The sequence below is a fragment of the Sprattus sprattus genome, assembly GCF_963457725.1.
Source record: "Sprattus sprattus genome assembly, chromosome: 2".
NCBI lineage: Eukaryota > Metazoa > Chordata > Actinopteri > Clupeiformes > Clupeidae > Sprattus > Sprattus sprattus.
The window spans coordinates 31,249,438-31,273,638 of NC_137921.1; the positions used below are offsets into that span (position 1 = coordinate 31,249,438).

A 24,201-nucleotide genomic window follows, 5' to 3' on the forward strand; every position below is an offset into this window, starting at 1 on the left:
ATCACAGATGCCTTTGCCATAATATGCTGTTTTATCTTGGTGGAAAAAAGCTTACATGTTTAATGGCTTTTATTAAGAGTGTGATGAGTTTCTTTCGGTTTCATAGGCAAAAAAATAAATAAACTGTAGTGTTCTCCATACTATTGCACTTTAAATAAACCATGCTCAGTGGCTTCTATTAATAACTTTGAAGCTCCATGTAACCCATTCTGGTATTATATTGTGACCATGTTCACCTGTGGCTTTTTGCAGGTACGGAGGTTCGAGCTGAAGTCTCCTGTGAAGACGATCGAGGACTTCATCAAGCGTTTCACGCCCAGCCGCCTGACGTCCGGCTCCAACAGCAGCAGCTTGTCCAGCCTGGTGACCAACCGCTCGTCCTCGCACCGCGCCTGCTCCAGCTTCCTGTCCTCGCCGTCTGCAGAGAGCACGCTCACCAAGCTGAACGAGGAGCGGCAGGCGGCTGCCCACAGCACAGCCACCACCGCCAGCGGCATCAGCACACTGGATCACGCCTTCAGCCCCGTCCCGGCCTCCGTGGACGGTGGAAGGTCGCCCTGGGCGGTGGAGGAGGGCGAGCTGCGATACGAGGCTGAGTCCCCGGATGAGGCGGCGCTGGTGTACGCGGCCCGGGCCTACAAGTGCTCCCTGGTGGGTCGCTTACCGGACCAAGTGACAGTGGAGCTGCCTCACTTGGGGAAGCTCACTTTCGAACTTCTGCATACACTGGGCTTTGACTCGACCCGCAAGCGCATGTCCGTGGTGGTCAAGCACCCACTCACTGACCAGATTACCGTCTACACCAAAGGAGCCGATTCAGTCATCATGGACCTCATCACACCACCCCGCACAGGTAAGCATCCGCTGTATGATGCTTTGAAAAAATAAATTTGGATCCTCTAGTCTACTGCAATGTCAAACTTTTATCTGGAAAGAATAGAACTACAATCACTTTTGTCATGTTGCTGATAGTGAAAGACAAGAGGTTGAAGTACAAGTACAAGTACAGAGGAAGATGAGGTTTCTTAACATTGGCTATCTAGGGACTGAAATAAATATGCAATCTGTGAAATAAATGTCTCTTAATTAAGCTTTATGTAGAGACATTTCTAAAGTGAGACTTTCTGACATGTACTGTGATAACAAGCCACTTCAAATGTTTCTTGGGTCAAATCCATAGGCCTTCAGCGCATGTTATGGAAATACTTAAACTGTTAAATTGTGACCGACCAGGTGACAGACCAGGTGACCAGTAGGCCAAAAAAGTACATTTACTGTCTACCCCAGATCATCTGCATAGCTGCATAGCTGCTCGCATCAAGTTCAAGTCACTTATGCTTGCCTACAAAGTGCTTACTGGGTCTGCTCCCACCTACCTAAATGCTCTTGTAAGGGCAAATGTTACACCCAGGACGCTGCGCTCATCCAGTGAGCGTCGTCTGGCACTGCCCCCGGTGCAAGCACGGCAATCCAGACTATTCTCAGTTGTAGTTCCACGTTGGTGGAACGACCTGCCTAGCACTACCAGAGCAGGGGCGTCCCTCTCTATCTTCAAGAAGCTCTTGAAGACCCAACTCTCCTAACTGGCACCTTGGCTTAACTTGCACTTAAGCAGTGACAGGCCCGCACTTCTTTTTTTTCTTTCTATGTCGTTTTCAATTTTTTTGAAAAAAAATGAGCAGTATTTATTGTTACACCAGGTTTTATTGCTCTTAGCTTGATTGTTCTCTCCCTTGTACGTCGCTTTGGACAAAAGCGTCTGCTAAATGACTAAATGTAAATGTAAATCTCCGTATTAATTGGGTTGCATTCTAAATTTGCAATAATGTTTTATACAGAACGCATATCCAGGACATTCTAATAGAGTTGATCATGAGACGACTTGCAGGAAATGTATACTTTAGCATCTTACTAAGCTTTTTATGTTTCTGGCCTTGTACATCACTTGGATAGTGAATAATTATAAGGCTACCTCTATGATAGCGTCGCGCAAGAATTGCCATCATCACAACTAGTTGTATTGCTTTTCTGACTCACTTTTTGTTGTGCATTAAGGCCCAGATGAATGACGGCCTATTGGATTATTTAATTAACTGTCTGTGCAGTGTAGTTGCATAGCCTACGTAGCCACTTGGTAACATAGTTGGTTCAGTAAAATGATCGGTCAATATAATAATAATACTTTATTTTGATATACCGCTTTTCTAGATACTCAAAGATGCTTTACAGTGCCTTGCATAAGTATTCACCCCCTTATGGCTTTTATACATCAGTCATGGTCAATATAAGTTGGCTTTTTGGACAAAAAAATCACAAAATAGCCCTCTTTAACGTCAAAGTGAAAACCGATTTCTACACAGTTATGTAAATTAAATAAAAATATGTAACGAAAATAAGTGATTGCATAAGTATTCACCCCCTTTAAATAGACTGACCTAATTCAACAGAGGTCCAGCCAATTGGTGCTAGAAGTCTCACAATTAGTGAAATGGGGATCAGTGTGCAGCAGTGGCGGCTGGTGGTTTTTAAAGTGAGGGAGGAAGGACTGTGAGCCTGGTTGCCATTGGCCTGCTTATTCCGTTGGTGGCATAAGCATGTGAGATACAAGTTGTTTCAGGGTGTTTTTGTGGACTACAGTTCTACAAAATAGCAGGCAGGGATACAATTGATACAAAGCCACCAGTGTGGCACCATTGTACTTAAAAAGCTGGCGGGCAGCATGTCTTTGGACTAGACAAGGCCAGAAGGAACGGATGCAAAGCCAATTAGTCAAATCAGGCCTACTCTTGATTTGAAAAACTACATTCTAAATTTTGGGCCTACCGTTTGGCCTATTTTCCCCCTCAATTACTAAAGCTATTGGTTATTATTTGACTTATTTATTTTCAGCTGCAAAGAAAAATTAAGACACAAGACCAAAAGTGATGCTATTTAAAATGCTCTGAATCTTTCACTAACATCCTTTCCACAATATTAAACAACAAGTTACAAAGGCAACAAGTAAGAGAACATTATTTCAGAACTATAGACCAACATGGGCTGTTATGGATGTTTCAGAATGTTGGTCAATGTGTAGGCTAATTAGTAGGGGTGTGCGAAAATTCACATTCGTATCGCGATTCAAGTGCTTCCGATTCAGAATCGATTCATAGAATTCCAAAAATCCATTCCTAAAAAAAAAAAAAATTCCTAAGATTAACGTTCTTTTTGGTTTCGCAAACTGTGTAGTAGGCTAACGTTACGGTTTGAGTGATGGTGAGCGCGATATGGTTGATAAAAAGCTTCTGATTAGAAAGTTTACCTTTAAAAGTTGTGATGTGCAAAAGAAGCGAGCTTCACTGTTGTCTGAAAATGTCAACAGGCAGCTGGCTGAAAGCACAGAAGTAGTAGGCTTACCTTTTATTGGTAACCTAACTGTTACGGTTCATTGTTTTTTAAATAAGAGGCCTGACTTCTATATTCACAGCAAACTTGAAAAAAAGAAAATATTAAGCCATGGTTTAACTGCACTATATGCTGAGTCTGAAATGTGCACTTTATAATTTTATTTTGTACCGCCCTGTTTGGCAATGTTGTTTTTCAATAAAATAAAACCTGCATAAAGCAAGCCAATCCACTTTTCCATGATAAGAGCATTAAAATAAAATGTGCGATTAATTAATTTGCGATATATCGCGATTCATTTTGAGTTTACTATGACAAAAATGCGATTAATCACGATTAAATATTTGAATCGTTTGACAGCACTAACATTTACATACTGTGAATCAATTTTTTTGAATCGAGAATCGTTTTTGAATTTCGAATCGTGAGCCTAAAAATCTGTATCGAATCGAATCGTGACATTTTCTGAATCGTGCACCCCTACTAATTAGAATAGATCGCGTTCTGTAACATTCATTAACCATTTCCATTCAGAATGTCAGCTGAACGTGAACAGTCAGACTAACAATAGGCGTATGAACGATTTAAAAACAAAACAGTACATCCGATTTTTTTTATGGTACCAGCAGTGAGCTATAAGTATTTCGCAAACCAGTTAGCATTAACGGCAGCGGTTTAGTGACTTGGATTTTTGGAACAGGTTTCCCTGTTGTTTTGATACTAACCTTCTCTCTGTAGCTCAATGAATGAAACGGTTTGTTCAATAAAACATGAACAATATCTTTCCATTGCACATCCTCTTTATTTGCCATCTTTCTACAACAATCTTTAAGGGTGACCTGGTATCGATATCCTTCTGCAGAATGGTATTAATGTCTTATTCCCTCCCTCCAACGCCAAATACGTTGTTTTTTGGTTAAGCGATGTTGGCGCAGACTCAGACACTAGGGAGGTCTTTCCTCCCCTGGGTAATGTAAGTGAATGAGCCCCACGAGCTGCCAGTATCAGAGACAGATTACATTGATCTCAATGGGAGCCAAAGGGAGGACGTCCTCCGTGAAGTAATTTCTTGTTAGGATAGGGGATGCTAATGTTATTTTAACTCAGGGAAACAAATTATAATATGCATAGTATTAAATACTGATATCAAACTGCATTTTTAAAAGAGTTTAGTCAGTTCAATTACAAAAATACATTTCTCAAAAAGTTTGGGGAGGTTCTTCCTCCGTTTCCTCAATGGAAGAACCTCCTCTGGTGTGCAGTGAATGTGTCTCAAGTGATTGTAGTATAACGACACCTGGTGAATACTGATTACTGAATACTGACTAGTGAATGGACCTGCCAGACACAGGTGTTGTTATACTACAATCACTTGAGACACATTCACTGCACACTGATCCCCATTTCACTAATTGTGAGACTTCTCGCACCAATTGGCTGGACCTCTGTTGAATTAGGTCAGTCTATATAAAGGGGGTGAATACTTATGCAATCACTTATTTTCATTACATATTTTTATTTAATTTACATAACTGTGTAGAAATCTGTTTTCACTTTGACATTAAAGAGGGCTATTTTGTGATTTTTTTTTGTCCAAAAAGCCAACTTATATTGACCATGACTGATTTATAAAAGCAATAAAGGGGTAAAACATCCAAGGGGGTGAATACTTATGCAAGGCACTGAACATAGGGCGAAGACAAACAAAACAAAAAAATAGAAAGACAGAGGATACAAAACAAACAAACAGAACATTTTAGTAAAAAAGCTGTGCGGAATGCGTCATGTAGTGGAGGGTACCGAGCATGGGTTAGCAGGCTAACTGAGTGGTCAATGGTAACTGAGTGGTCAATGGTGACTGAGTGGTCAATATTATGCTGTCAAACTGTGTAGGAATGAACGAAGTGGTCGCGTGTCTTCCTTAAAACAATTTCCATAAAACGGCCACCTTTTTGATCAGACACACTCAAATAAGGTGTCTGCCCGAAATCGATGGTGCATAGGTCTGTGCACACATTTTGAAATGACCAAATAAATGTGCGCTAGTTATTAAAATAGCTTTAGCCTGCAGTGTGATAACTAGAGCCCTTTGGTACACTGCAACACTGAAGTTGCATCACAGTTGCTCAAGTTTTGCATCCTCGTTTAAACCATTATTGGAAATCACTGTTGAAGACTATACACAATAGTTTTATGAACTAACAGTAGGTAGTGTTAATCTGTGCTACCAGTCGGCAGGTGATCTGGACCTGCTCGTGGTATCTGATTCCTGACAGCCTAGCAGGCTGCGCTGAAGGGAAGGATTGATGGCCGCTGGCCCTCGACCAAAGTGGCCACAAATCGTTAGATACCATCTCCACAGCCCGCTGCCAGGACAGTGCTCACACTTTTGAACGAATAGAAAAGATACTTGCAGCTAGTCTCCTGTGATTAATTACTTTCAATTATGGCTTGTTTTTTTGCCTAAAAAAAGGGTGCCATGTTGTGTCGTGATATAATAATTGGACCTCGTAGCCGATGTGGAAATCCATGTTCACATTCTGTTCCTCGAAGGGATGTCTGATCCCTTGGCTCACGTCTGAAAGTGAATACCTTTCCCACTGGGGATGTTGGGGATGGGAGGTGCTGGTTCTGGAGTATTCTGCAGCAATGCACACACTACTTTGCATCTGATCTTGATCAGTATTAACACGTGTTTTTTTTTCTTGTTGTTTTTTTTCACAGAATGAGTCATTGATGTGGTGATTTTAAAATCTGCTACCTTTTTAATTTTTTTATAACACAAGCTGCAATATCACCTTCAAAGTACACCTTTCAAAAGTTTTTTACATGGTTATTCCAAAATGAAATATTATATGTTGATATTATATAGGTATATAATTCTGTAGAACAGGTGCAAGCATTGTGTGTGTGTTTTGACAGGATGCATTGTGCCTAAGAATGGGGAAATGAGTGTCTGGTCTGACACTGGCGTAGGACACCCTAACAATCTCACGTCTGGTTCTAGTTCTGGCCCGAGAAGCATGTGGCCTTTTTCTGCCACGCTGAGAGGTTCCTGTAGACCAGACGCATTCTTCTGCATGTGGCCGCGCGCCCATATAAGAGGGCCATTTCTGGAAATTATCATGAAACGGTGTTATTTCCTACTTTCTTTGTCACACAACAAAAGGGAGAAACTGTTTAAATGAAAGCCAGGTGGTTGCTGCGGTGCTGTTGACTTTCCTCAGAGCTGGATGGCCACTTGGGCCCAATGAAATGAAACGCATTGAATGCACAGGAGGAACACGGGGAACAACTTTTTTTTGTTTCTGCTATTCCCTAAAAGTGACGTCATCATTGCCAAAACGGCACCTTTCAGGGCAAAGGCCAAATTTAACTTACACGTGTCTTTAAAATGTCAGTCCTCAATTGGACCTTAAGTTGGCATTTATAATTTTGCCCTGTTTTGCACCACATTAGAGGCAGACATTGTGAGCAATGCTTGTGGTGACTTCTTGTGATGTAACATGCCAAACTGTGATGTCACCAATAGGTATTGAGGTTTAGAGGACAGTGAAGGCTTCCCCAGGGTCCTCTGGTCTTCAGAATGGCTTGGTTGCGGAGAATATAATAATGTCTGCAGAAAAAAACAATTCCTTTGAATGAGGCTTTTATGGGCTGTGTTCTCATTCAAGTCTGTTTGTTTAATTTCTTTTCTGGCCAGGTGATACATTGTGTTCCCCACTCATGCTTAATGACTCCAGATTTTTCCCTGCTCCCCTGGGTGGTAGAGGGTTCAGTGGTTATAAAGTGTCCTAACGGTGAAGGTAGGCTTCCTCGTTAGTATTCCAGGCATGCAAAAAGACACACTGGCACTTTTCTGTAACACTGTGTACATAGAGACACTAGCCGGCAGTCTCAGAGTGCTAACCTAGGCACCGTCCTCTTTTTTTGTGGTCGAAGCACCATGACGACAACTAAAAAAATACAAAAAAGAACCTCACAGACGGAAGTCCATTAGGGTCAAAATGTGCATGTTTTAAAATTATAAAATAAAATAAATAATGGCACATGTGTTTAATTTAAAATTATAAAATAAAATAAATAATGGAACATGTGTTTAATGTCAGTCACTTGCACGAGTTTGGTAACTGGCTACTCTCTCATGATGGTGTGCGACTGTGCGTTGCTCGTGGTTTCTAAGACAGCGTAATGTCAACGCTTTTTAGAAGAGCGTCAGCCCAGGTGAATCATCATTGTGTGAAAGCTTCACCTCAGCAGCCTGAAATTACAAATGGCAGCAGGAAAGATCTACTGCACAAAATTACATCATTGCTGGGTCTAAAATAAGAGGCTTTTAGGCGTGGGTGGGGTGGGATGGGGAGGGTATAAAATGACCCATCAGTCCTACACATGAAGTCTGTTTTTCCAACACATTTGGAAAATGCCGTGCCTGTTCTGGATTAAAACATAATGAACAGTGGTGCTTTTCATTATGATGATCATTTCCATGTACATCATATCATATACTGTACATACATGGCACACCTGGCAAAATTTTGCAACTGGAAGGTGTTACTCAGAATTAATTTGTTAAATAGTTTGTTCTTCTCCATAGAAAATTAACAAGGTCTTTTCTCAACACAGCAGTTTGTAAAGCCGTGTGTGTGTGTGTGTGTGTGTCTGTGTGTGTCTGTGTGTGTGTATGTGTCTCCCGTTCACCAGTGGCCACCATCACACACAGGCCATCGTTTACCTAGCCTCCCTCCACGGGGTGTGGACAACCAATTAGCACGCTAGCCTCCCTGACTAGCACAGTGGCTCCATTCACCCTCAAGCCTACGTAGGCATCCAAAGGAAGTGGAGCGGGAGTGTGGAAAGGCCTGTTCATGCCATGGCTATGGTGACTGATGCAGCAGGCATGGTCATTATGTAACCTGGGCTGCAGGAGCCCTTCAGGACTAGATGCTACAAACATGACTGCTTGGTTGCACAGGAGACTCAACCCACTTACATGCCTCAGACAGAGGAAGGCACTTGGTCAGAATATCAGTGAAGCACTGCTAGAATTACTCTGTAGATAGATTCATAGATGGATTGATGGATACTTTATTTATCCCGAGGGAAGTTTAGGAAAGATATGTATTGTAGATCTGAAGTGAGATGTATTACTTCAGACGATGGAAGTTTAGACGACAAGCTTAAAATAATCGGCTTCTATTGGATAAGATTGGAAAGTTTAAGCAAGAAATTGTATCAATCAATTGAAGTCTCGGACAAATTATCCTTATCTCCCTGGATTGTGTAAATTCATTCCTGGAAAGACTGCAGTCATTTCCCATTTATTTCTTCCCGTAATGTCGATGGTCCTTTTTTTTAACTTGCTTCAGGGAGGCTATTACACGTTGACTTCAACAGTGCCATGATCAGGTCTGCTTAAAAACAATACGGCCCTCCTGTGGCCTTTGAAGTCAAAGTGCTGTGGTGGGGAGACCTAGTCAAGTTAAACAGTGCAATTTCCAAGAAGTCGTGAAACATCCTTGAGTTGGGGTGAGTTGAGGGGGATATGTATTTTTTTTTTTAACACGAGAAAAAATATCCTTTTCGGCACCTGTTGATGGAAGGAGTGAGGTGGATGAATCATGGAGTGAAAATGAGAGGCTTGGCTGTCTGCGAGTGTGACTTGGCCAGCGCTGAGCCATGTTGGGAACGGATCATCTCAAACTGTTTGTTCCTTCCATGCTGCCAGGGAAAGGAAAAGCTGAAAAGACAGAAGGCATCGAAACGTCTTCCAGCGCACCCAGCACTCCGCTCAGCCGTCAATTAATGCAGGCCTTTGAGAGCGCATTTGGAGGATGAGAGCCAGGCAGCTGGATTAAGCCTGAAGAGTCAGAAAACTGTGTGTGTGTGTGTGTGTGGCTTATTTTGCAGTGTCTTTTTTTATATTTTTTATTTCACCAACATTTAGTTTTTCTACTCTGAATGATTTCCTCATGAAACTTTAAAACAATCAATCATTTTCAAAAATCTAAACCAAATGTTTGTCTCTTTTTTGGGAAAAAAAAAACAGATAATCCAAAGGGAAAGCGGCAGAAGAAGATCCTGCACAAGACCCAGAGCTATCTGAACCTATATGCGGCAGACGGACTGAGAACCCTCTGCATCGCCAAAAAGGTACCCAAACAGAACACATTGCCTGACCAGCCTGCCACACACACACGGGCACACGGGCACACATGCACGCACACGCACACACAAACACACACCGCCCCCTAGCCATTTCAGCCTGTGAAAGATATGAGTAAGCTGGAGAATGTATGAAAAAACACCTCCTGTTCTAGCGAGGCTGTTGTGGATGTCTGTGGCAGTCCTTCTGCTCCAAGCAACACAGATGATCCCACATAGCATCACTCCCTATGACTCATCACCGAGCTGTCACTCTTCCCCTGACTGCTAATTCATGCTCACACTCTTTCTCCAATTAATTATGTCCGTGTTGGGTTGTGTATTTTTTGCCCCCTCTCCCCACTAAGCAGTCGGGCCTCTATATGATGTGTCCAAGACACTTTCCTGAGGTTTCACATTCCCAAGCACCAGTTGTTGTTGTTGTTGTTGTTTTTTTTCTCTATTTGCAAATTATTTCAAGAATGTTCCGGTTGTTGTTTTGTTCTGTTTATGTTTTTCTCTGCTGTTTCTCTTTTTTTCACTTTTTTGAAATATCAAGTATCTCCTTGAGATTTCAAATGAGACAGTAGAACATGATGTCAAATGATGTCACGCATAATTTTGGAGATCTTATGTGGTCATGCCACCAATAACGTGAACTTATATGACCACACCTAAATTAAATTAAGATGAATCATTGAAGAGCTCTCAACCAGAGATGCTGAAATCCCTGAGGTGTGTGTCTGTGTGTGTCTGTGTGTGTCTGTGTGTGTCTGTGTCTGTGTCTGTGTGTGTGTGTGTGTGTCTGTGTGTGTCTCTGTCTGTGTGTGTCTCTGTCTGTCTGTCTGTGTGTGTGTCTGTCTGTCTGTGTGTGTCTCTGTCTGTCTGTCTGTGTGTGTCTCTGTCTGTCTGTGTGTGTGTGTCTGTGTGTGTCTCTGTCTGTGTGTGTCTCTGTCTGTCTGTCTGTGTGTGTCTCTGTCTGTCTGTCTGTGTGTCTCTGTCTGTCTGTCTGTCTGTCTGTGTGTGTCTCTGTCTGTCTGTCTGTGTGTGTCTCTGTCTGTCTGTCTGTCTGTCTGTCTGTGTGTGTCTGTCTCTGTCTGTGTGTGTTTGTCTGTGTGTGTGTGCGCCTGGCAGGTCCTCAGTAAGGAGGAGTATGCCCGCTGGCTGCGGGGCCACCTAGAGGCGGAGACGTCCATCCAGGGCAGAGAGCAGCTGCTGTTTGAGTCGGCCCTCAGACTGGAGACCAACCTGCATCTCTTGGGTAAGACTCCAAACTCCTTTCAGCACGCGTTTCTGGAATGGGTCCAGTGCAAGGCCACATTAAAGCCCAACTTTTTGTTACAGTGGTTGGAGTTGGGTGATTTGTGGTTGCGGGGCCACCAAGTTAAAGGTTGGCTTTGTTTTTGTCCCCCTGTGCAGGAGCGACAGGGATCGAGGACCGGCTGCAGGACGGCGTCCCTGAGACCATCGCCGCTCTTAGGAAGGCCGGCCTGCAGATTTGGGTGCTGACTGGAGACAAGCAGGAGACGGCCATCAACATCGCCTACGCCTGCAAGTTGCTGGACCCCGAGGAGGAGATCATCACCCTCAACGCAGACTCCCAGGTGACAGTACCCTTCATAACATGCCACTATCACCCAGCTGAAGGGATTTCCCAGGTGATAGTACCCTTCATAAGATGCCACTATCATCCAGCTGTAGGGATTTCCCAGGTGATAGTACTCTTTATAACATGCCACCATCACAGATCTGTTTGCCTGTAGAGATTTCCCAGGTGATAGTACTCTTCATAACATGCCACTGTCACAGATCTGTGTGCCTGTAGAGATTTCCCAGGTGAGAGTACCCTTCATAAAATGCCACTATCACCCAGGTGTAGGGATTTCCTAGGTGAGAGTACCCTTCATAACATGCCACTGTCACCCAGGTGTAGGGATTTCCTAGGTGAGAGTACCCTTCATAACATGCCACTGTCACCCAGGTGTAGGGATTTCCTAGGCGAGAGTACCCTTCATAACATGCCACTGTCACAGATCTGTGTGCCTGTAGAGATTTCCAATGGTGAAATTACCCTTCATAACATGCCACTGTCACAGATCTGTATGCCTGTAGAGATTTGCAACGGTGAAACTCCAGACGTCCAGATCCAGACCACCACAGCAGTCACCTTGATAGTGCAGTGGTAGTGTCTCACACCTGTGATTGCCCCACAGTGTGAAGTGAACCTGTGTCTGTCTCTGAGTATTTCTCCTTCCCTTCTTTCTTTTACCTGACTTTCGGTTGATGCCCCCAGCAACAAACATCAGAATGTGAGTTGGGTCACTTTTTGGATGATGGCACTTGAACATAGAATGTTTTTTATTTTTTTATTTTTGCGAATGCTCCATGTCAGTCTTTGTGTTAAGGTCCAATCCACGTTTTCCCTAAATCCCCTTGTCATTTCAAGGTCTGCATGTCTCCCTCTCCAGCAGATGTGTGGGTTGTGTTATCCATCTCACAACTAGTTTTTTAAACCGCGTGAATGTGTATTCATCGTAAGATACACCGTCATTATTTGTACTGGCTGCACCATTTCACTGCAGATGCATCAGAGCTTGTTTTGGCACAGTTGGTTGATCTGCTTGCCAGATGTTGTTTGTTAGTGCTGGCAGTCATTTTTTTTGCAGTGAATAACTTCTGACCTCTCACCCCTCCGTGACCTTTATCCTCGTCCCTCAGGAGGCCTGTGCCGCTCTGCTGGAAGAGAGCCTGCACTACATCCAGGCCAAGTTCCTGTGCGGCTCCTCGCCCGAGCACAGCGCCGCCAAGGCTTACCAGAAGCAGTTCTCCGCCTTCCACGTGTCCCCTTTCTCCTGCTCACCCTCCCACTCCTCCTCCTCCACCTCCTCCTCCTCCTCGGGTGGCGCGGGGCCGTTCCTGGTGCACCGGCTGGGCCTGGTGATCGACGGGCGGACACTGGCCTACGCACTCGACCGCAGCCTGGAGGACAAGTTCCTGGCAGTGGCACGCAGCTGCCGCTCGGTGCTGTGCTGCCGCTCCACGCCGCTGCAGAAGAGCATGGTGGTGAAACTCGTGCGCAACAAGCTCAAGGTCATGACCCTGGCCATAGGTAAGGGCCGACCTCCACCCAATCCCACCCCCACCCAACCCAACCCCGCCTCACCTCAAAGTCTCTCCAGTCTCTTGGTTAATTCCTCCAGTAGAGCATTTTAATAGAGTTTAGAGATAAAATATTGCATTATAAAACGAGGAGTTCGGGAGCAGGTTTACAGCTCGTAGTCTTTCTTCTGTGTTGCTGTGACATATATTGCATATGTAATTGTAGCAATGCAATGCAATTGTATCCTTGCTGAATAATACAGCCATATTTTCTCCATGGGGTGACATCAATAATGTCATGTTTATGGGTTGGTTGCATAGGCGTTATGTTGCTAAAGTTAGTTTGTTTGTTTTTTACTGCCCTGTCTGACCATGTCTGTATGTAGGTGTTTTTTGTCTATGTTATTTTAATATCAATTTTTACTTCCATTTGGGATAGTTGATGTTTTCCCTCCCTCCTCTCCAGAAAGACAGTGATAGTGGAAAACTGGAGCTCAAATAGATCATGTGTTTTTGAGCTCGTACTTTCTATCTATCCTTGTCTTTTTTTTTTTATTTTTTTTTTTTTTACTTCTAGTCCCCTTAATCTGCCCCTAACACACACACACACACAATCTGCTTAACATTTGAGACACACGAGAGATGTGTTCTTCTTCCTCTCAACCCTACTGGGTGGACGTTGAAGATTAATATCGGAATCTGTGTCCCTGTAAATATTTTAGAGGTGTTGCAGGCGTGCGCTCGTGCCGCCATAGCTGCCTACTCCTGCCCCTCACCCCGTCATAAGCTCACACTGCACTCCAGTTAATTACCCAGATGGCCTCCTTCACAGAACAGATTCATTGCCTCTGACACACACACACACACACTCACTCACATTCACTCAGACACTCAATCTCTCACTCACACACACATTGACTCACACACTCACTCACTATTATGAAAGTACACACACACAAATGCACTCTTGTTCTCTAACTCACACACTCTCTCCCTCTCTCTATTTCTCTCTCTCACGCACACACCCCCCCCACCCCCACACACACACACACACACACACACACACACACACAAACACGCACACATACAAATGTACTCGTTCTTGTTCTTTAACTCACACACTCTCTCTCCCTTTCTCTATCTCTCTCTCACAAACACCCCCCGCCCCCCCCCCCCCCCCCCCCCACACACACACACACACACACACACACACACACACACACACACACACAGAGGGAAGGTTACTCTGGGTCACCGGTGAACTTTTACATCTTGTCCCTTCCTTAAATTTCAAACAAGGCCTTTCAATGTCCTGCTGCCACAGTGAAGGGCTGCACTTGATTTTTTGATGTGATGTGTGTGTACTTGCATGCGTGCATGCATGCGTGTGTGTGTGTGTGTGTATTGATATTTGTTCCTTGACAAAAGCTCCTGAATAGTCCCAGAGCTGCTGCTTTTAAAAGCCTCCGGTCACAAACTCAGACTGAATCAAAATCTAAATCAGACTGCGTGTACTTTTGAAGGCAGCGGTAATTCATCTAGCGGGCATATTTGAGGCGTATTCATTATTAATGATGGCTTGCAGAGCAAACTGCACACAGATAGGGAATATTAAGGGAATATTTAGGGTATATGCCAAGGTCTGATTGATTTCCCGTCCGGAGCAGCTCTTGATTTTGACTCGAGCGTCATGTGACTGCGAGTCTGGATGTGTCACACCCTCCCCTAATTACAATAGCTGATGTAATTTTCCCTGTGTGTGTATGTGTATGTGTATGTGTATGTGTGTTTATTTATTGTTACACCAGGTTTTTATTGCTCTTAGCTTGACTGTTTTCTCCCTTGTACATCGCTTTGGACAAAAGTGTCTGTTAAATGACTAAATGTAAAAGTAAATGTGTGTGTGTGTGTGTCAGTGTTGGCTTTCACTCATTCACTCCACCTCTTCTCCAACCCTGAAACCAGCAGCATTCACACACACGTTTCATCAACCCACTCTCTCACAAACACACTCGGACACACTCACCTTCATGTACACACACCCACACTCGGTCTCGCTCTCTGTCTGTGTGCAAGTGTGTATGTGTGAGAGAGAAACAAACAAACATACACACACACACACACACACACACACACACACACACACACACACACACACACACACACACACACACACACACACACTCCCTTCAGTGTCTAATGGGGCTGCACCTGTTTGTGAGCACTACCAGACTAGCTTTTGCTGTGAAAGCTGTCGAACTCCAACCAACACTGGCTTTGTGGACAGCAGTTCCAATGCCATCCTAGTGTGTGTGTGTGTGTGTGTGTGTGTGTGTGTGTGTGTGTGTGTGTGAGAGAGAGAGAGAGAGAACTTTCTAGAGTCTGGTGGAGCAGCTCACATTCTCTAGATAACGCAGCACTGAAGGGTGTCTGCCAAGGTGCAGACCGTGCCCTCAGATCACCTCAGACTCGCGCTTCCCACATTTCTTCCTCCGCAGCTCTGCCAAACAGAAATGTGTTCGTTGCTCCATTGTATGTGAGTAGGGGGATAGGTGTATGACAGACAGACAGACAGAAACATCCATTTGTGAATGTGCCTAAAGCTCTCACATCTGCTGTCCAGCTGAAACACGAGTGTCATAGATAAAGCACTCTTGTCCTCTCTCTCGCTCTCTCAGATCTGGCAATGAAGTGGAGCTCTTTTCTGTTTTCCAAGGCATCAAGCTCATTCAAGGAATGCCTCCGTGCTGTCTACATCTCTCTCCTACTCTGAGACGAGCACACACACAAACACACACACACACACGCACGCACAAATAATAACACCATCCTGATTTAAGGTCTGTCGCACACATTATTCATTGTGCCTTTCTCAGGTGATTTCTAGGACAAAAATGGTGACATTGATGCAGCTGTGTCTCACACGCACACGCACTTAGGGTGGGGTCAGTTGTTTGTTTGTTTGCTGCTGTGCTTGCAAATACAACGAGTGACTGTGGAGAGCAGGGGAGGTCAATTGAAAGCTTGTCCCTCTTTCTCTTTTTAAAAATCTCTTTTTTTTTCTCTCTCTCTCTCTCTCTCTCTTTCTTACCCCCAACCCCCATTGGCACATTAATCCTAGGTGATGGGGCTAATGATGTCAGCATGATCCAGGTTGCTGATGTCGGCGTAGGCATCTCTGGACAGGAGGGAATGCAGGTAAGGAGAAACAGACCTCCGCTTCACTCTCTCTCTCTCTATACTAGTCTCTCTCTCTCTCTCTCAGAGGAACCTAGCGGGGTCGGGTGGAGAGGGGTAGAGGGAGGGAGGGATGGATGGATGCTGATGCAGAACTCGGAGGGGGTAAGGAGTGGAATGCTGGAGTCAGCCGGAATACAAGGGGAGAATGGTGAGGAGAAGGGCCCCAGGGGGAGAGGCCAAGAGGAAGGGTGAAGAGAGAGGACTCAAGGAAAGACTGCAGGGGTATCGGTGAAATGAAAGCGTAGGTTGGACAGGGTCAGGGTGAATGAAAAGGTCTCCAGGGTTGACTTGTGGTGAGTGGAGGGCTCTAGGTGTGAAGCATCTGAGGTCTGAGGAGGCACCAGTGGGTCAGTCTGTATCTGCCCGAGCCTGGCTCCTGTACCCATCTGAGAACCTTAGTGCCCCCCCCCCCCCCCACCGTACCCCTCTGAGAACCCTAGTGCCCCCACCCCCCTGTACCCCCCTGAGAACCCTAGTGCCCCCACCCCCCTGTACCCCCCTGAGAACCCTAGTGCCCCACGCCCTTGCACCCTTCTCTCAAACCCCCAACCCCATAGCGCCTCAGAAAGGTGACCCTAGCATATTAATGATTGAGCATTCCAATTAACCTGCGAGGAAGCTTTCTCTAGTGTGCTGGGCAGCAGCTGGTATCGGCGTTAAAAGCTCAACCGTCTGTCTCCTTTAAAAAAATGCTGTGCTCTGCAGATTAATTAGCGCTAATTAAAAAAAATCTGCACGTAACGAGACCCCAGTCCCTCTTCAGGAGCTCCCGCTCCGCTTCCCCCTCCTCTGGCGGCCGCTGGTCTCGTGATTAACAGTCCTCTGGTGTCACCGCCTCGGCAGCACAGACCCACCACCCATTACTACGCCACTGTACGTCTGACAGGGCCGCTGGTACCTACGGCGGTGAGTGAGTGACGGGTGCCATGTTGTGCAGGGGGCTCAAGGTGCCAGTCAGAATGTGGCTAATTAAATCACGGGCTGGCAGAAGTGCGTGAAAGGAAGTGGGTGGGGTGTGGGGGGGGGCATGCCATGTGCTGATGCATCACGTGAGCCACAGCACCTGGCTGTCATGAAGGCTCATAAAAACACGTTGCATGATGGAGGGGCGTTTGGGACGGCCTGGAGTGGAATTCTTCATAATTCTTTAATGTGCGCTAAGTGGTTCGGAAGGCACTGTTTTATGATGGACTGTGATGAAAGTGCTGAGGCATGCTTTTTCGGGAAAGTTTGGATGAAGGTCTCTTTTGTCCTTTTGTCCCCTTTTTTCCTCCATACCGCTCCGCTCCACTTCCCTCCTCTCCCCTCCCGCCCCTGCAGGCAGTAATGGCCAGTGACTTTGCGCTCCCCCGGTTCCAGTACCTGCAGAAGCTGCTGCTGGTCCATGGCCACTGGTGCTACTCCCGGCTGGCCAACATGATCCTCTACTTCTTCTACAAGAACGCGGTGAGTCTGCTGTGAAGCCATGCAAGTGGTACAGCACAGGAGACCATTTACATTAGTCATGTCCAATTGTGACTGTATCCACAATATACTCATATTATAGTTATATTTACACACACAAACAAACACACACAAACACAGGCAAACGCAAACACACACACACACACACACACACACACACACACACACATACTTATATCGTACTATTTTTCATATTTTCATCTTAGACTGTGACTGATGGATGCTCCTCAACTTCCTGCGCAGTTCTTTAGTATATATATTTATGTAAAGTGTGTGTGGAATATTCAGTGAAATCAGCATTCCTGTGCCAGAGGACATGGTACATGTACATGTGTTCATGTCAGTGGAACACGGGCAGTGTGCTCTGCATGCTCCCCTCATGTTTTCATTTCCCCATTGTCAGCCATTTCTATCCAAGCGTGCCTCACAGACGTGTATACCTACACAAAATACGTGTCGTCACATTTGCATGGCTGGTTGCCGAATGCAGTGTCAGCCGTTTCTGCTGAGGAAGCCATTTTAGCCCCATTTCAGTCTGTGGAAAGCCTGCATTGTTTATACAGGTTGAGTGTTTTGTGTTTTTTTTTTTCTTTGATGTCAGCCGTTTTCTTTGTGGAAATGCCTAAGTGGCCCGTTCTCCCAACCCGCGCGTTTATTAATGAAGATCTATTCTTGTGTGGTCTGGAGACTATCCCCATGGGTAAAGAAGATCCATCTTCATTTATTAATTTGCTCACCTGTACTTTTCTTCTTGTGCCCTTTATCTCTCTCTCTGTCTCTCTCTCTCTCCCTCAATCCCTCGCTCTCCCTTTCTCCTCCAGATGTTTGTGGCTCTCATCTTCTGGTTCCAGTTCTACTGTGGATTCTCTGGGTCGGCCATGATCGATCAGTGGTACCTGATCTTCTTCAACCTGATGTTCTCCGCCTTCCCTCAGCTCATCACCGGCACCCTGGACAAAGACGTGTCAGCTGAGACCCTCCAAGAACTACCTCAGCTCTATATGAGCGGCCAGAACTCAGAGGTGCCTCAGAATTATGCCTTTTTTCACTTAAAGTGTGTGTGTGTGTGTGTGTGTGTGTGTGTGTGTGTGTGTGTGTGTGTGTGTGTCTGTGTCTGTGTCTGTGTCTGTCTGTCTCTGCGCACGCACTCGTATGTTTGTATGTGTGCGCTCGTGTGTTTGTGTGTGCGCGCGCTCACGTGTTTGTGTGTATGCTTGTGTGTGTTTGTGTGTGTGTGTGCTTATGAGTGTTTGTGTGTGTGCATGCACATGTGTTTGTGTGTATGCTTGTGAGTGTTTGTGTGTGTGCGTGCACATGTGTTTGTGTGTGTGAGTGCACATGTGTTTGTTTGTGTGTGCGCATTAGTGTGTATGAGTGTGCATGTGTTTGTGTGTGTCTGTGTGTGTGGATATACCAAGGGAGCCTGAAGAGAAGAATGTTGCCTGGAAAATTCTATAATTCTGGGCCTAATATAATCAGCAGATCTCTCTGGACTAGTGATACAGAGCTAGCATGGCGAAATACTTTTTTAAATCTTCAGAGAAAACTATTCTATTACACTCCTGGATCACTCTAGTAGTGTTAGAATTGGCCAATAGTGATTCATAAAGGTAGAATGCCCTTGCTGTTGGCTCGTCACAAACCATAACCTTATACAGCTCCATTAGAAGGACATGCAAGTACCCTCCACTAAAAAAAGAGCAGAGCTTATAAAATGGATGACCATGTATTCTCTCTTTTGACAGGAATATAAGCCATATATGTTCTGGATGAACATGATTGATGCCTTTTATCAAAGCCTAGTCTGCTTCTTCATTCCCTATTTTGTGAGTTTACGTTCTTCCTGACTTTATTTGATACTTATTATGTGTGTGCGTCACTTTATAGCAAAGTGTTTTAGTTGCTTTGTAGTTAATAAGTAATAGTTAATAAGCACTTTTATATTGAATGTGTATGTATATATGAAGTGGGACCAAATGTTCTCATTGAAATGTTAATAATGATCTAGCAGGCCAGTCACGACCTTTGAACCCTTTAACATTGCCCTGTGCGCTCATAGGCGTATGCTGACTCAAATGTGGACTTGTTCACGTGGGGGACTCCCATCACCACACTAGCCTTGTTCACCATCCTACTCCACCTGGGCATTGAGACCAAGACATGGGTAAGACATCAATCTCCGGCGTGTCAAAAATGATTTCAGTGAAGATATAACAAAATATCAAACGTTCTTAGGTGAATGTATTAGCATAATTAATGATGGCACTGCTCCCCAATACTCCATAACCTGAACTGAAGCTTTCATGGCCTCTGAATTTTCAGAGCTGGTGTTAAAACTTTGCTCTCCATTGTCACAACTTGTCTGACCACACTGATATCCCAGCACCTGAAGTCATCTTATAGGATTTGTACGGTTGAAGTAGAGGTGTCTATCCCACTATCACATTCAGAGTAAAGTTACTCAATAATGGGGCTCCTGGATCCCGGCTTGTCGTGCGGAAGAGTGTGAGAAACCCACGGATATACAGCCGCGGAAAAAATTAAGAGACCACTTCAAAATTATTAGTTTCTCTGGTTTTACTATTTATTGGTATGTGTTAAAGTACAATGTACATTTTAGTTTTATTCTATAACCTACTGGCAACATTCCTACCAAATTTCAAATAAAAATATTGTCATTTAGATCATTTATTTGCAGAAAAATGACAATTGGTCAAAATAGCACAAAAGATGCAGTGTCTTCAGATCTCGAATAATGCAAAGAAAACAAGCTCATATTCATTTTTAAACTACACAATACTAATGCTTTAACTTAGGAAGAGTTCAGAAATCAATATTTGGTGGAATAACCTTGATTTAAAATCACAACTTTCATGTGTCTTGGCATGCTCTCCACCAGTCTTTCACATTGCCGTTGGGTGACTTTATGCTACTCCTGGCGCAAGAATTCAAGCAGCTCGGCTTCTTTTCATGGCTTGTGACCATCCATCTTCCTCTTGATCACATTTCAGAGTTTTTTTTATGGGATTCAGGTCTCGAAATTGGGCTGGCCATGACAGGGTCCTGATCTGGTGATACTCCATCCACACCTTTACTGGCCTGGCTGTGTGGCATGGAGCATTGCCCTGCTGGAAAAAACACTTCTCAGAGTTGGGGAACATTGTCAGAGCAAAAGGAAGCAAGTTTTTCTTCCGGGACAACGTTGTACTTTGCCTGGCTGAGGTTTGTAAAAGACCATAAGGATTGAACCAAAGCGGACTGGAAGGTCTCCTAGTTCGTCTTCTCTGATGAGTCCAATTTTCAGCTTTGCCCAACACATGGTCGTCTGATGGTTAGACGGAGACCTGGAGAGGCCTACAAGCAACAGAGTCTTGCACCTACTGTGAAATTGGACTCATCAGAGAAGACGAACTAGGAGACCCTCCAGTCGGCTTTGGTTCAATCCTTATGGTCTTTTACAAACCTCAGCCAGGCAAAGTACAACGTTGTCCCGGAAGAATGAATATGAGCTTGTTTTCTTTGCATTATTCGAGATCTGAAGACACTGCATCTTTTTTGCTATTTTGACCAATTGTCATTTTTCTGCAAATAAATGATCTAAATGACAATATTTTTATTTGAAATTTGGTAGGAATGTTGCCAGTAGGTTATAGAATAAAACTAAAATGTACATTTTACTTTAACACATACCAATAAATAGTAAAACCAGAGAAACTGATAATTTTGAAGTGGTCTCTTAATTTTTTCCGCGGCTGTATATACATTAGGCCTGGCTGATTAGTTCGAACCAGAGGACTCCGTGGCATCAGAGGCGATATATCAGCGTTGACGCTCAGCACTGCAACAGCGTGCGTTACTTTACCCCTACGCTCCCGCAGCGGTATTTCACATGCCCGTCCGACACGGATGGAGAGGCCGTGGAATAACTGTTGGCTTGTCTGCACCCCAAATCTCTCTCTCACTCACTCACTCTCTCACACACACACACACACACACACCACAGGTAAGCGTGTGTACGGCTCCCTGGGACCTGCTCAGATGGTCCTGGTTATGAGGCTGGATCCGACTGGATTAGTGCTCTTTCCATGACGACGGGGCTGTAAATTTCGCCTGTCAGGTTTCGCACATGAAAAATGTCCTTTACGCCAGCTGCCTCTTGGCCACAGCAGCCCCCCTTTGTAGACAGAGAGTGAGAGAGAGAGAGAGAGAGAGAGAGAGAGAGAGAGAGAGAGAGCGTTAGGGTGCTCCCTCACCAGGTGAAATACTCCAGGTCAGAGTAAGAGGCCCCCAAAGCTGCATCTGGCTGGGGCTGACACTGGACACACACTGAACACTGATGCGCCGTTATTGCAAGGGACGCCGAATTTCACAATTTTCACAATTTTAAGAACGTCTCATTGGAGTCGTTTGGAGCATGCACACTAGATGCAAGATGTGGACAACTCTGGTTCCAGTGTACTTGAGTGGTCATTGCAACACAACACATCATATCAAAAGCTTACAATCAGTTTTCAAAGCTAATGGTCTCCTGATACTGTTACATCACTGGGACCTAACTGAGTTGGTTTATCAACTCATAACTTACCATCAATCAGGATGTGATTATGGTTGTGACTGAATATGAATGTCCATTCTACCCTCTGTGCTTCCATGGCGATTGCGTGCCCCTCTCTCCCATACCATCCCATCCCACCCCCCCAGACGTGGATGAACTGGGCCTCCATCATGTTCAGCGTGTCCCTCTTCTTCACGGTGGCCCTGTGCTACAACGCCTCCTGCCCAACCTGCTACGCCCCCTCCAACCCCTACTGGACCATGCAGAGGCTGCTGGGAGATCCTCTCTTCTACCTGCTGTGTATCATAACGCCGTTCACCGCTCTCCTGCCCAGGTATGCTGACCTCAGGATCATTACACGTTCATTAAGTACGCAATCTGTTCATTCCAGTCTCACCGCTCTCTTACCTTGGACCCACCAATATCAGTACATATTCATAAACTGTTCATCTCTGTCTTTCGTGATTTGAATGTGTTTTGGGGAAGGGGGGGAGGGGGGTCATTATTTTATATTCCTTCATTTGAAGTCATCTTGAACGTTTTTTTTCTCCAGAGATTTGTCATCTGATACATACAGTCCTCTGGGTACTTGTATGTTTTAATAAACAATCAGTGTGGATCTCTGAACACCCAGTTGAAAGACGTTTTGTTTTATGCGTGCAGTGCAGTGCAGTACTGTGATGTGTTCTTGCAGATACTACTCTGTCCTCTGAGCACTCTAACTTAGGGAGTAGCACACAGGGAGTCTTGGCAACGCATTCCCGTTCAGCAGAGGTCACCCTGTGAAGTCCTTGATTCATAACAAGCCAGTGATAACACAGGGCCTCAGAGTGTTTATTCCTGGGAACTTGTGTGTGTTTAGTGTAGCAGAGCAATGCTGTGTTTATGTTTCCTGACGTGTGTATGTATGTGTGTGTGTGTGTGTGTGTTCCACAGATACTTCTACAGGGCTTGTCAGGGTTCGCTGTTCCCCAGCCCCGTCCAGGTGGGAAGGCAGTTGGACACGCTCCCGACGGAGGTCCGGAGGAACCTGCTCAGTCTGAACTGGATGAAGGTGGGCTCTCTGGGCTCGCTGTTCGGGCCCCGGCCCTCCTTCTTCCCCTTCTCTGCCTCGTTCCCCAAAGTCTGTGGGCCGAGGTCACAGCAACCCCACTCCACCGCCTCCTCCTCCTCCTCTTCATCTTCCTCCTCCGCTTCTTCGTCCTGCAAGAAAGCGGAGGCACTAGGCAGCGCTGTGAGCTCTAACGGCCAGGAGACGTGGAACAGCTGCCAGAGCTCCAAGCAAACGGTCAAGCAGAGCTCCTGCGCGGGTGTCCAACAGCAGGACCACCGGGGGGAGCAGCAGCCACACCAGCAGGCCTCAGGCTCTCCACTCCTCTCCTCCTCCTCCCTCTCCTCCTTCTGCCACCCAGGCAGCAAAGGGGATTCTCTGTGCCCCCCGACTGACACCAACACCAACACCCTGCCTTACACCAAAGAGCCCACCAGGCCCAGGGAGCCGCCAGACCCCCCCGCCTTCGAGGAGGTGGAGCAGCTGGCGGACTTCAGGCCGCTGGGTTGGATGACCTCCACCCCACTGCTGGTGCTGCCACCTCAGCCAGAGGGCACGGCCAGCGGTGCCCACCGGCGGGACTTTGAGGGTGAGGCCAGCCCCATGCACAGGTTCCTCCCCCAAGAGGGCGGGGCTCACCACGCCCAGAGCTCAGACTGTGAGAAAGAGCACGCCCTCAAAACAACGCTACTCTGATGCATACTACACTTTTTTCCCCCCATGTTATGCAGATTCCGTTTTGCACGTTAGTTTTCCGAAATTTTTATTCTATTTTTCAGGAGAATTATTTTATAAAAGTTATAGATGGGTACTATCTACATATATATATATACATATATATATCCGTTTTATAGGTGTACAAACTGAAACCAAGTTAGGAGATATTTTGTGAGATTTAGGTTATGCTTCTGTAACTGGAGGGTTTCCATTTGTATGTATTTGTTTGTGTTGTGTTTTTATCGCTGGAATGCCTTGTTTTATTTAAGTCCCATCTCAGAACTAACGCAATGTTTGTTTCTGTAAGGAGTCCACGCAGAATCATTCCGTTATCAGTGTGTTCAGATGTGCCTGTCCTCGCTTGGGCTTTGAATCCCACACATGTTTGCAGACCTTGGTTCTCTGTTTGGGTCTAGATAGCGCCCCCTTTAGCTGTTCTGCTTATCTCTGTCTCTGTCTCTGTGTCTCTCTCTCTCTCTCTCTCTCAGAACAGCTGAAGCTCCAACACTGCTAACCCTTTACTTTGTCAAGGCCTTTAAGTGTGCCT

At 45.3% G+C, this 24,201-nt stretch overlaps 1 protein-coding gene across 1 annotated transcript in view; it reads left to right on the forward strand.

The window, feature by feature from the left end:
- atp10a (ATPase phospholipid transporting 10A) overlaps window positions 1-23,633 on the forward strand; it is a gene marked incomplete at both ends in the record, with an annotated part of 39,567 nt that extends 15,934 nt beyond the window's left edge. The window contains 12 exons of the mRNA XM_080859565.1: window positions 253-853; window positions 9,434-9,537; window positions 10,663-10,789; window positions 10,948-11,132; window positions 12,247-12,637; window positions 15,749-15,825; window positions 17,188-17,313; window positions 18,153-18,353; window positions 19,077-19,157; window positions 19,391-19,495; window positions 22,033-22,220; window positions 22,823-23,633. Coding sequence (XP_080715691.1) covers window positions 253-853; window positions 9,434-9,537; window positions 10,663-10,789; window positions 10,948-11,132; window positions 12,247-12,637; window positions 15,749-15,825; window positions 17,188-17,313; window positions 18,153-18,353; window positions 19,077-19,157; window positions 19,391-19,495; window positions 22,033-22,220; window positions 22,823-23,633 — 2,997 coding nt within the window. The remainder of the gene's footprint in view (window positions 1-252; window positions 854-9,433; window positions 9,538-10,662; window positions 10,790-10,947; window positions 11,133-12,246; window positions 12,638-15,748; window positions 15,826-17,187; window positions 17,314-18,152; window positions 18,354-19,076; window positions 19,158-19,390; window positions 19,496-22,032; window positions 22,221-22,822) is intronic.
- Between the last annotated feature and the right edge of the window lie 568 nt (window positions 23,634-24,201).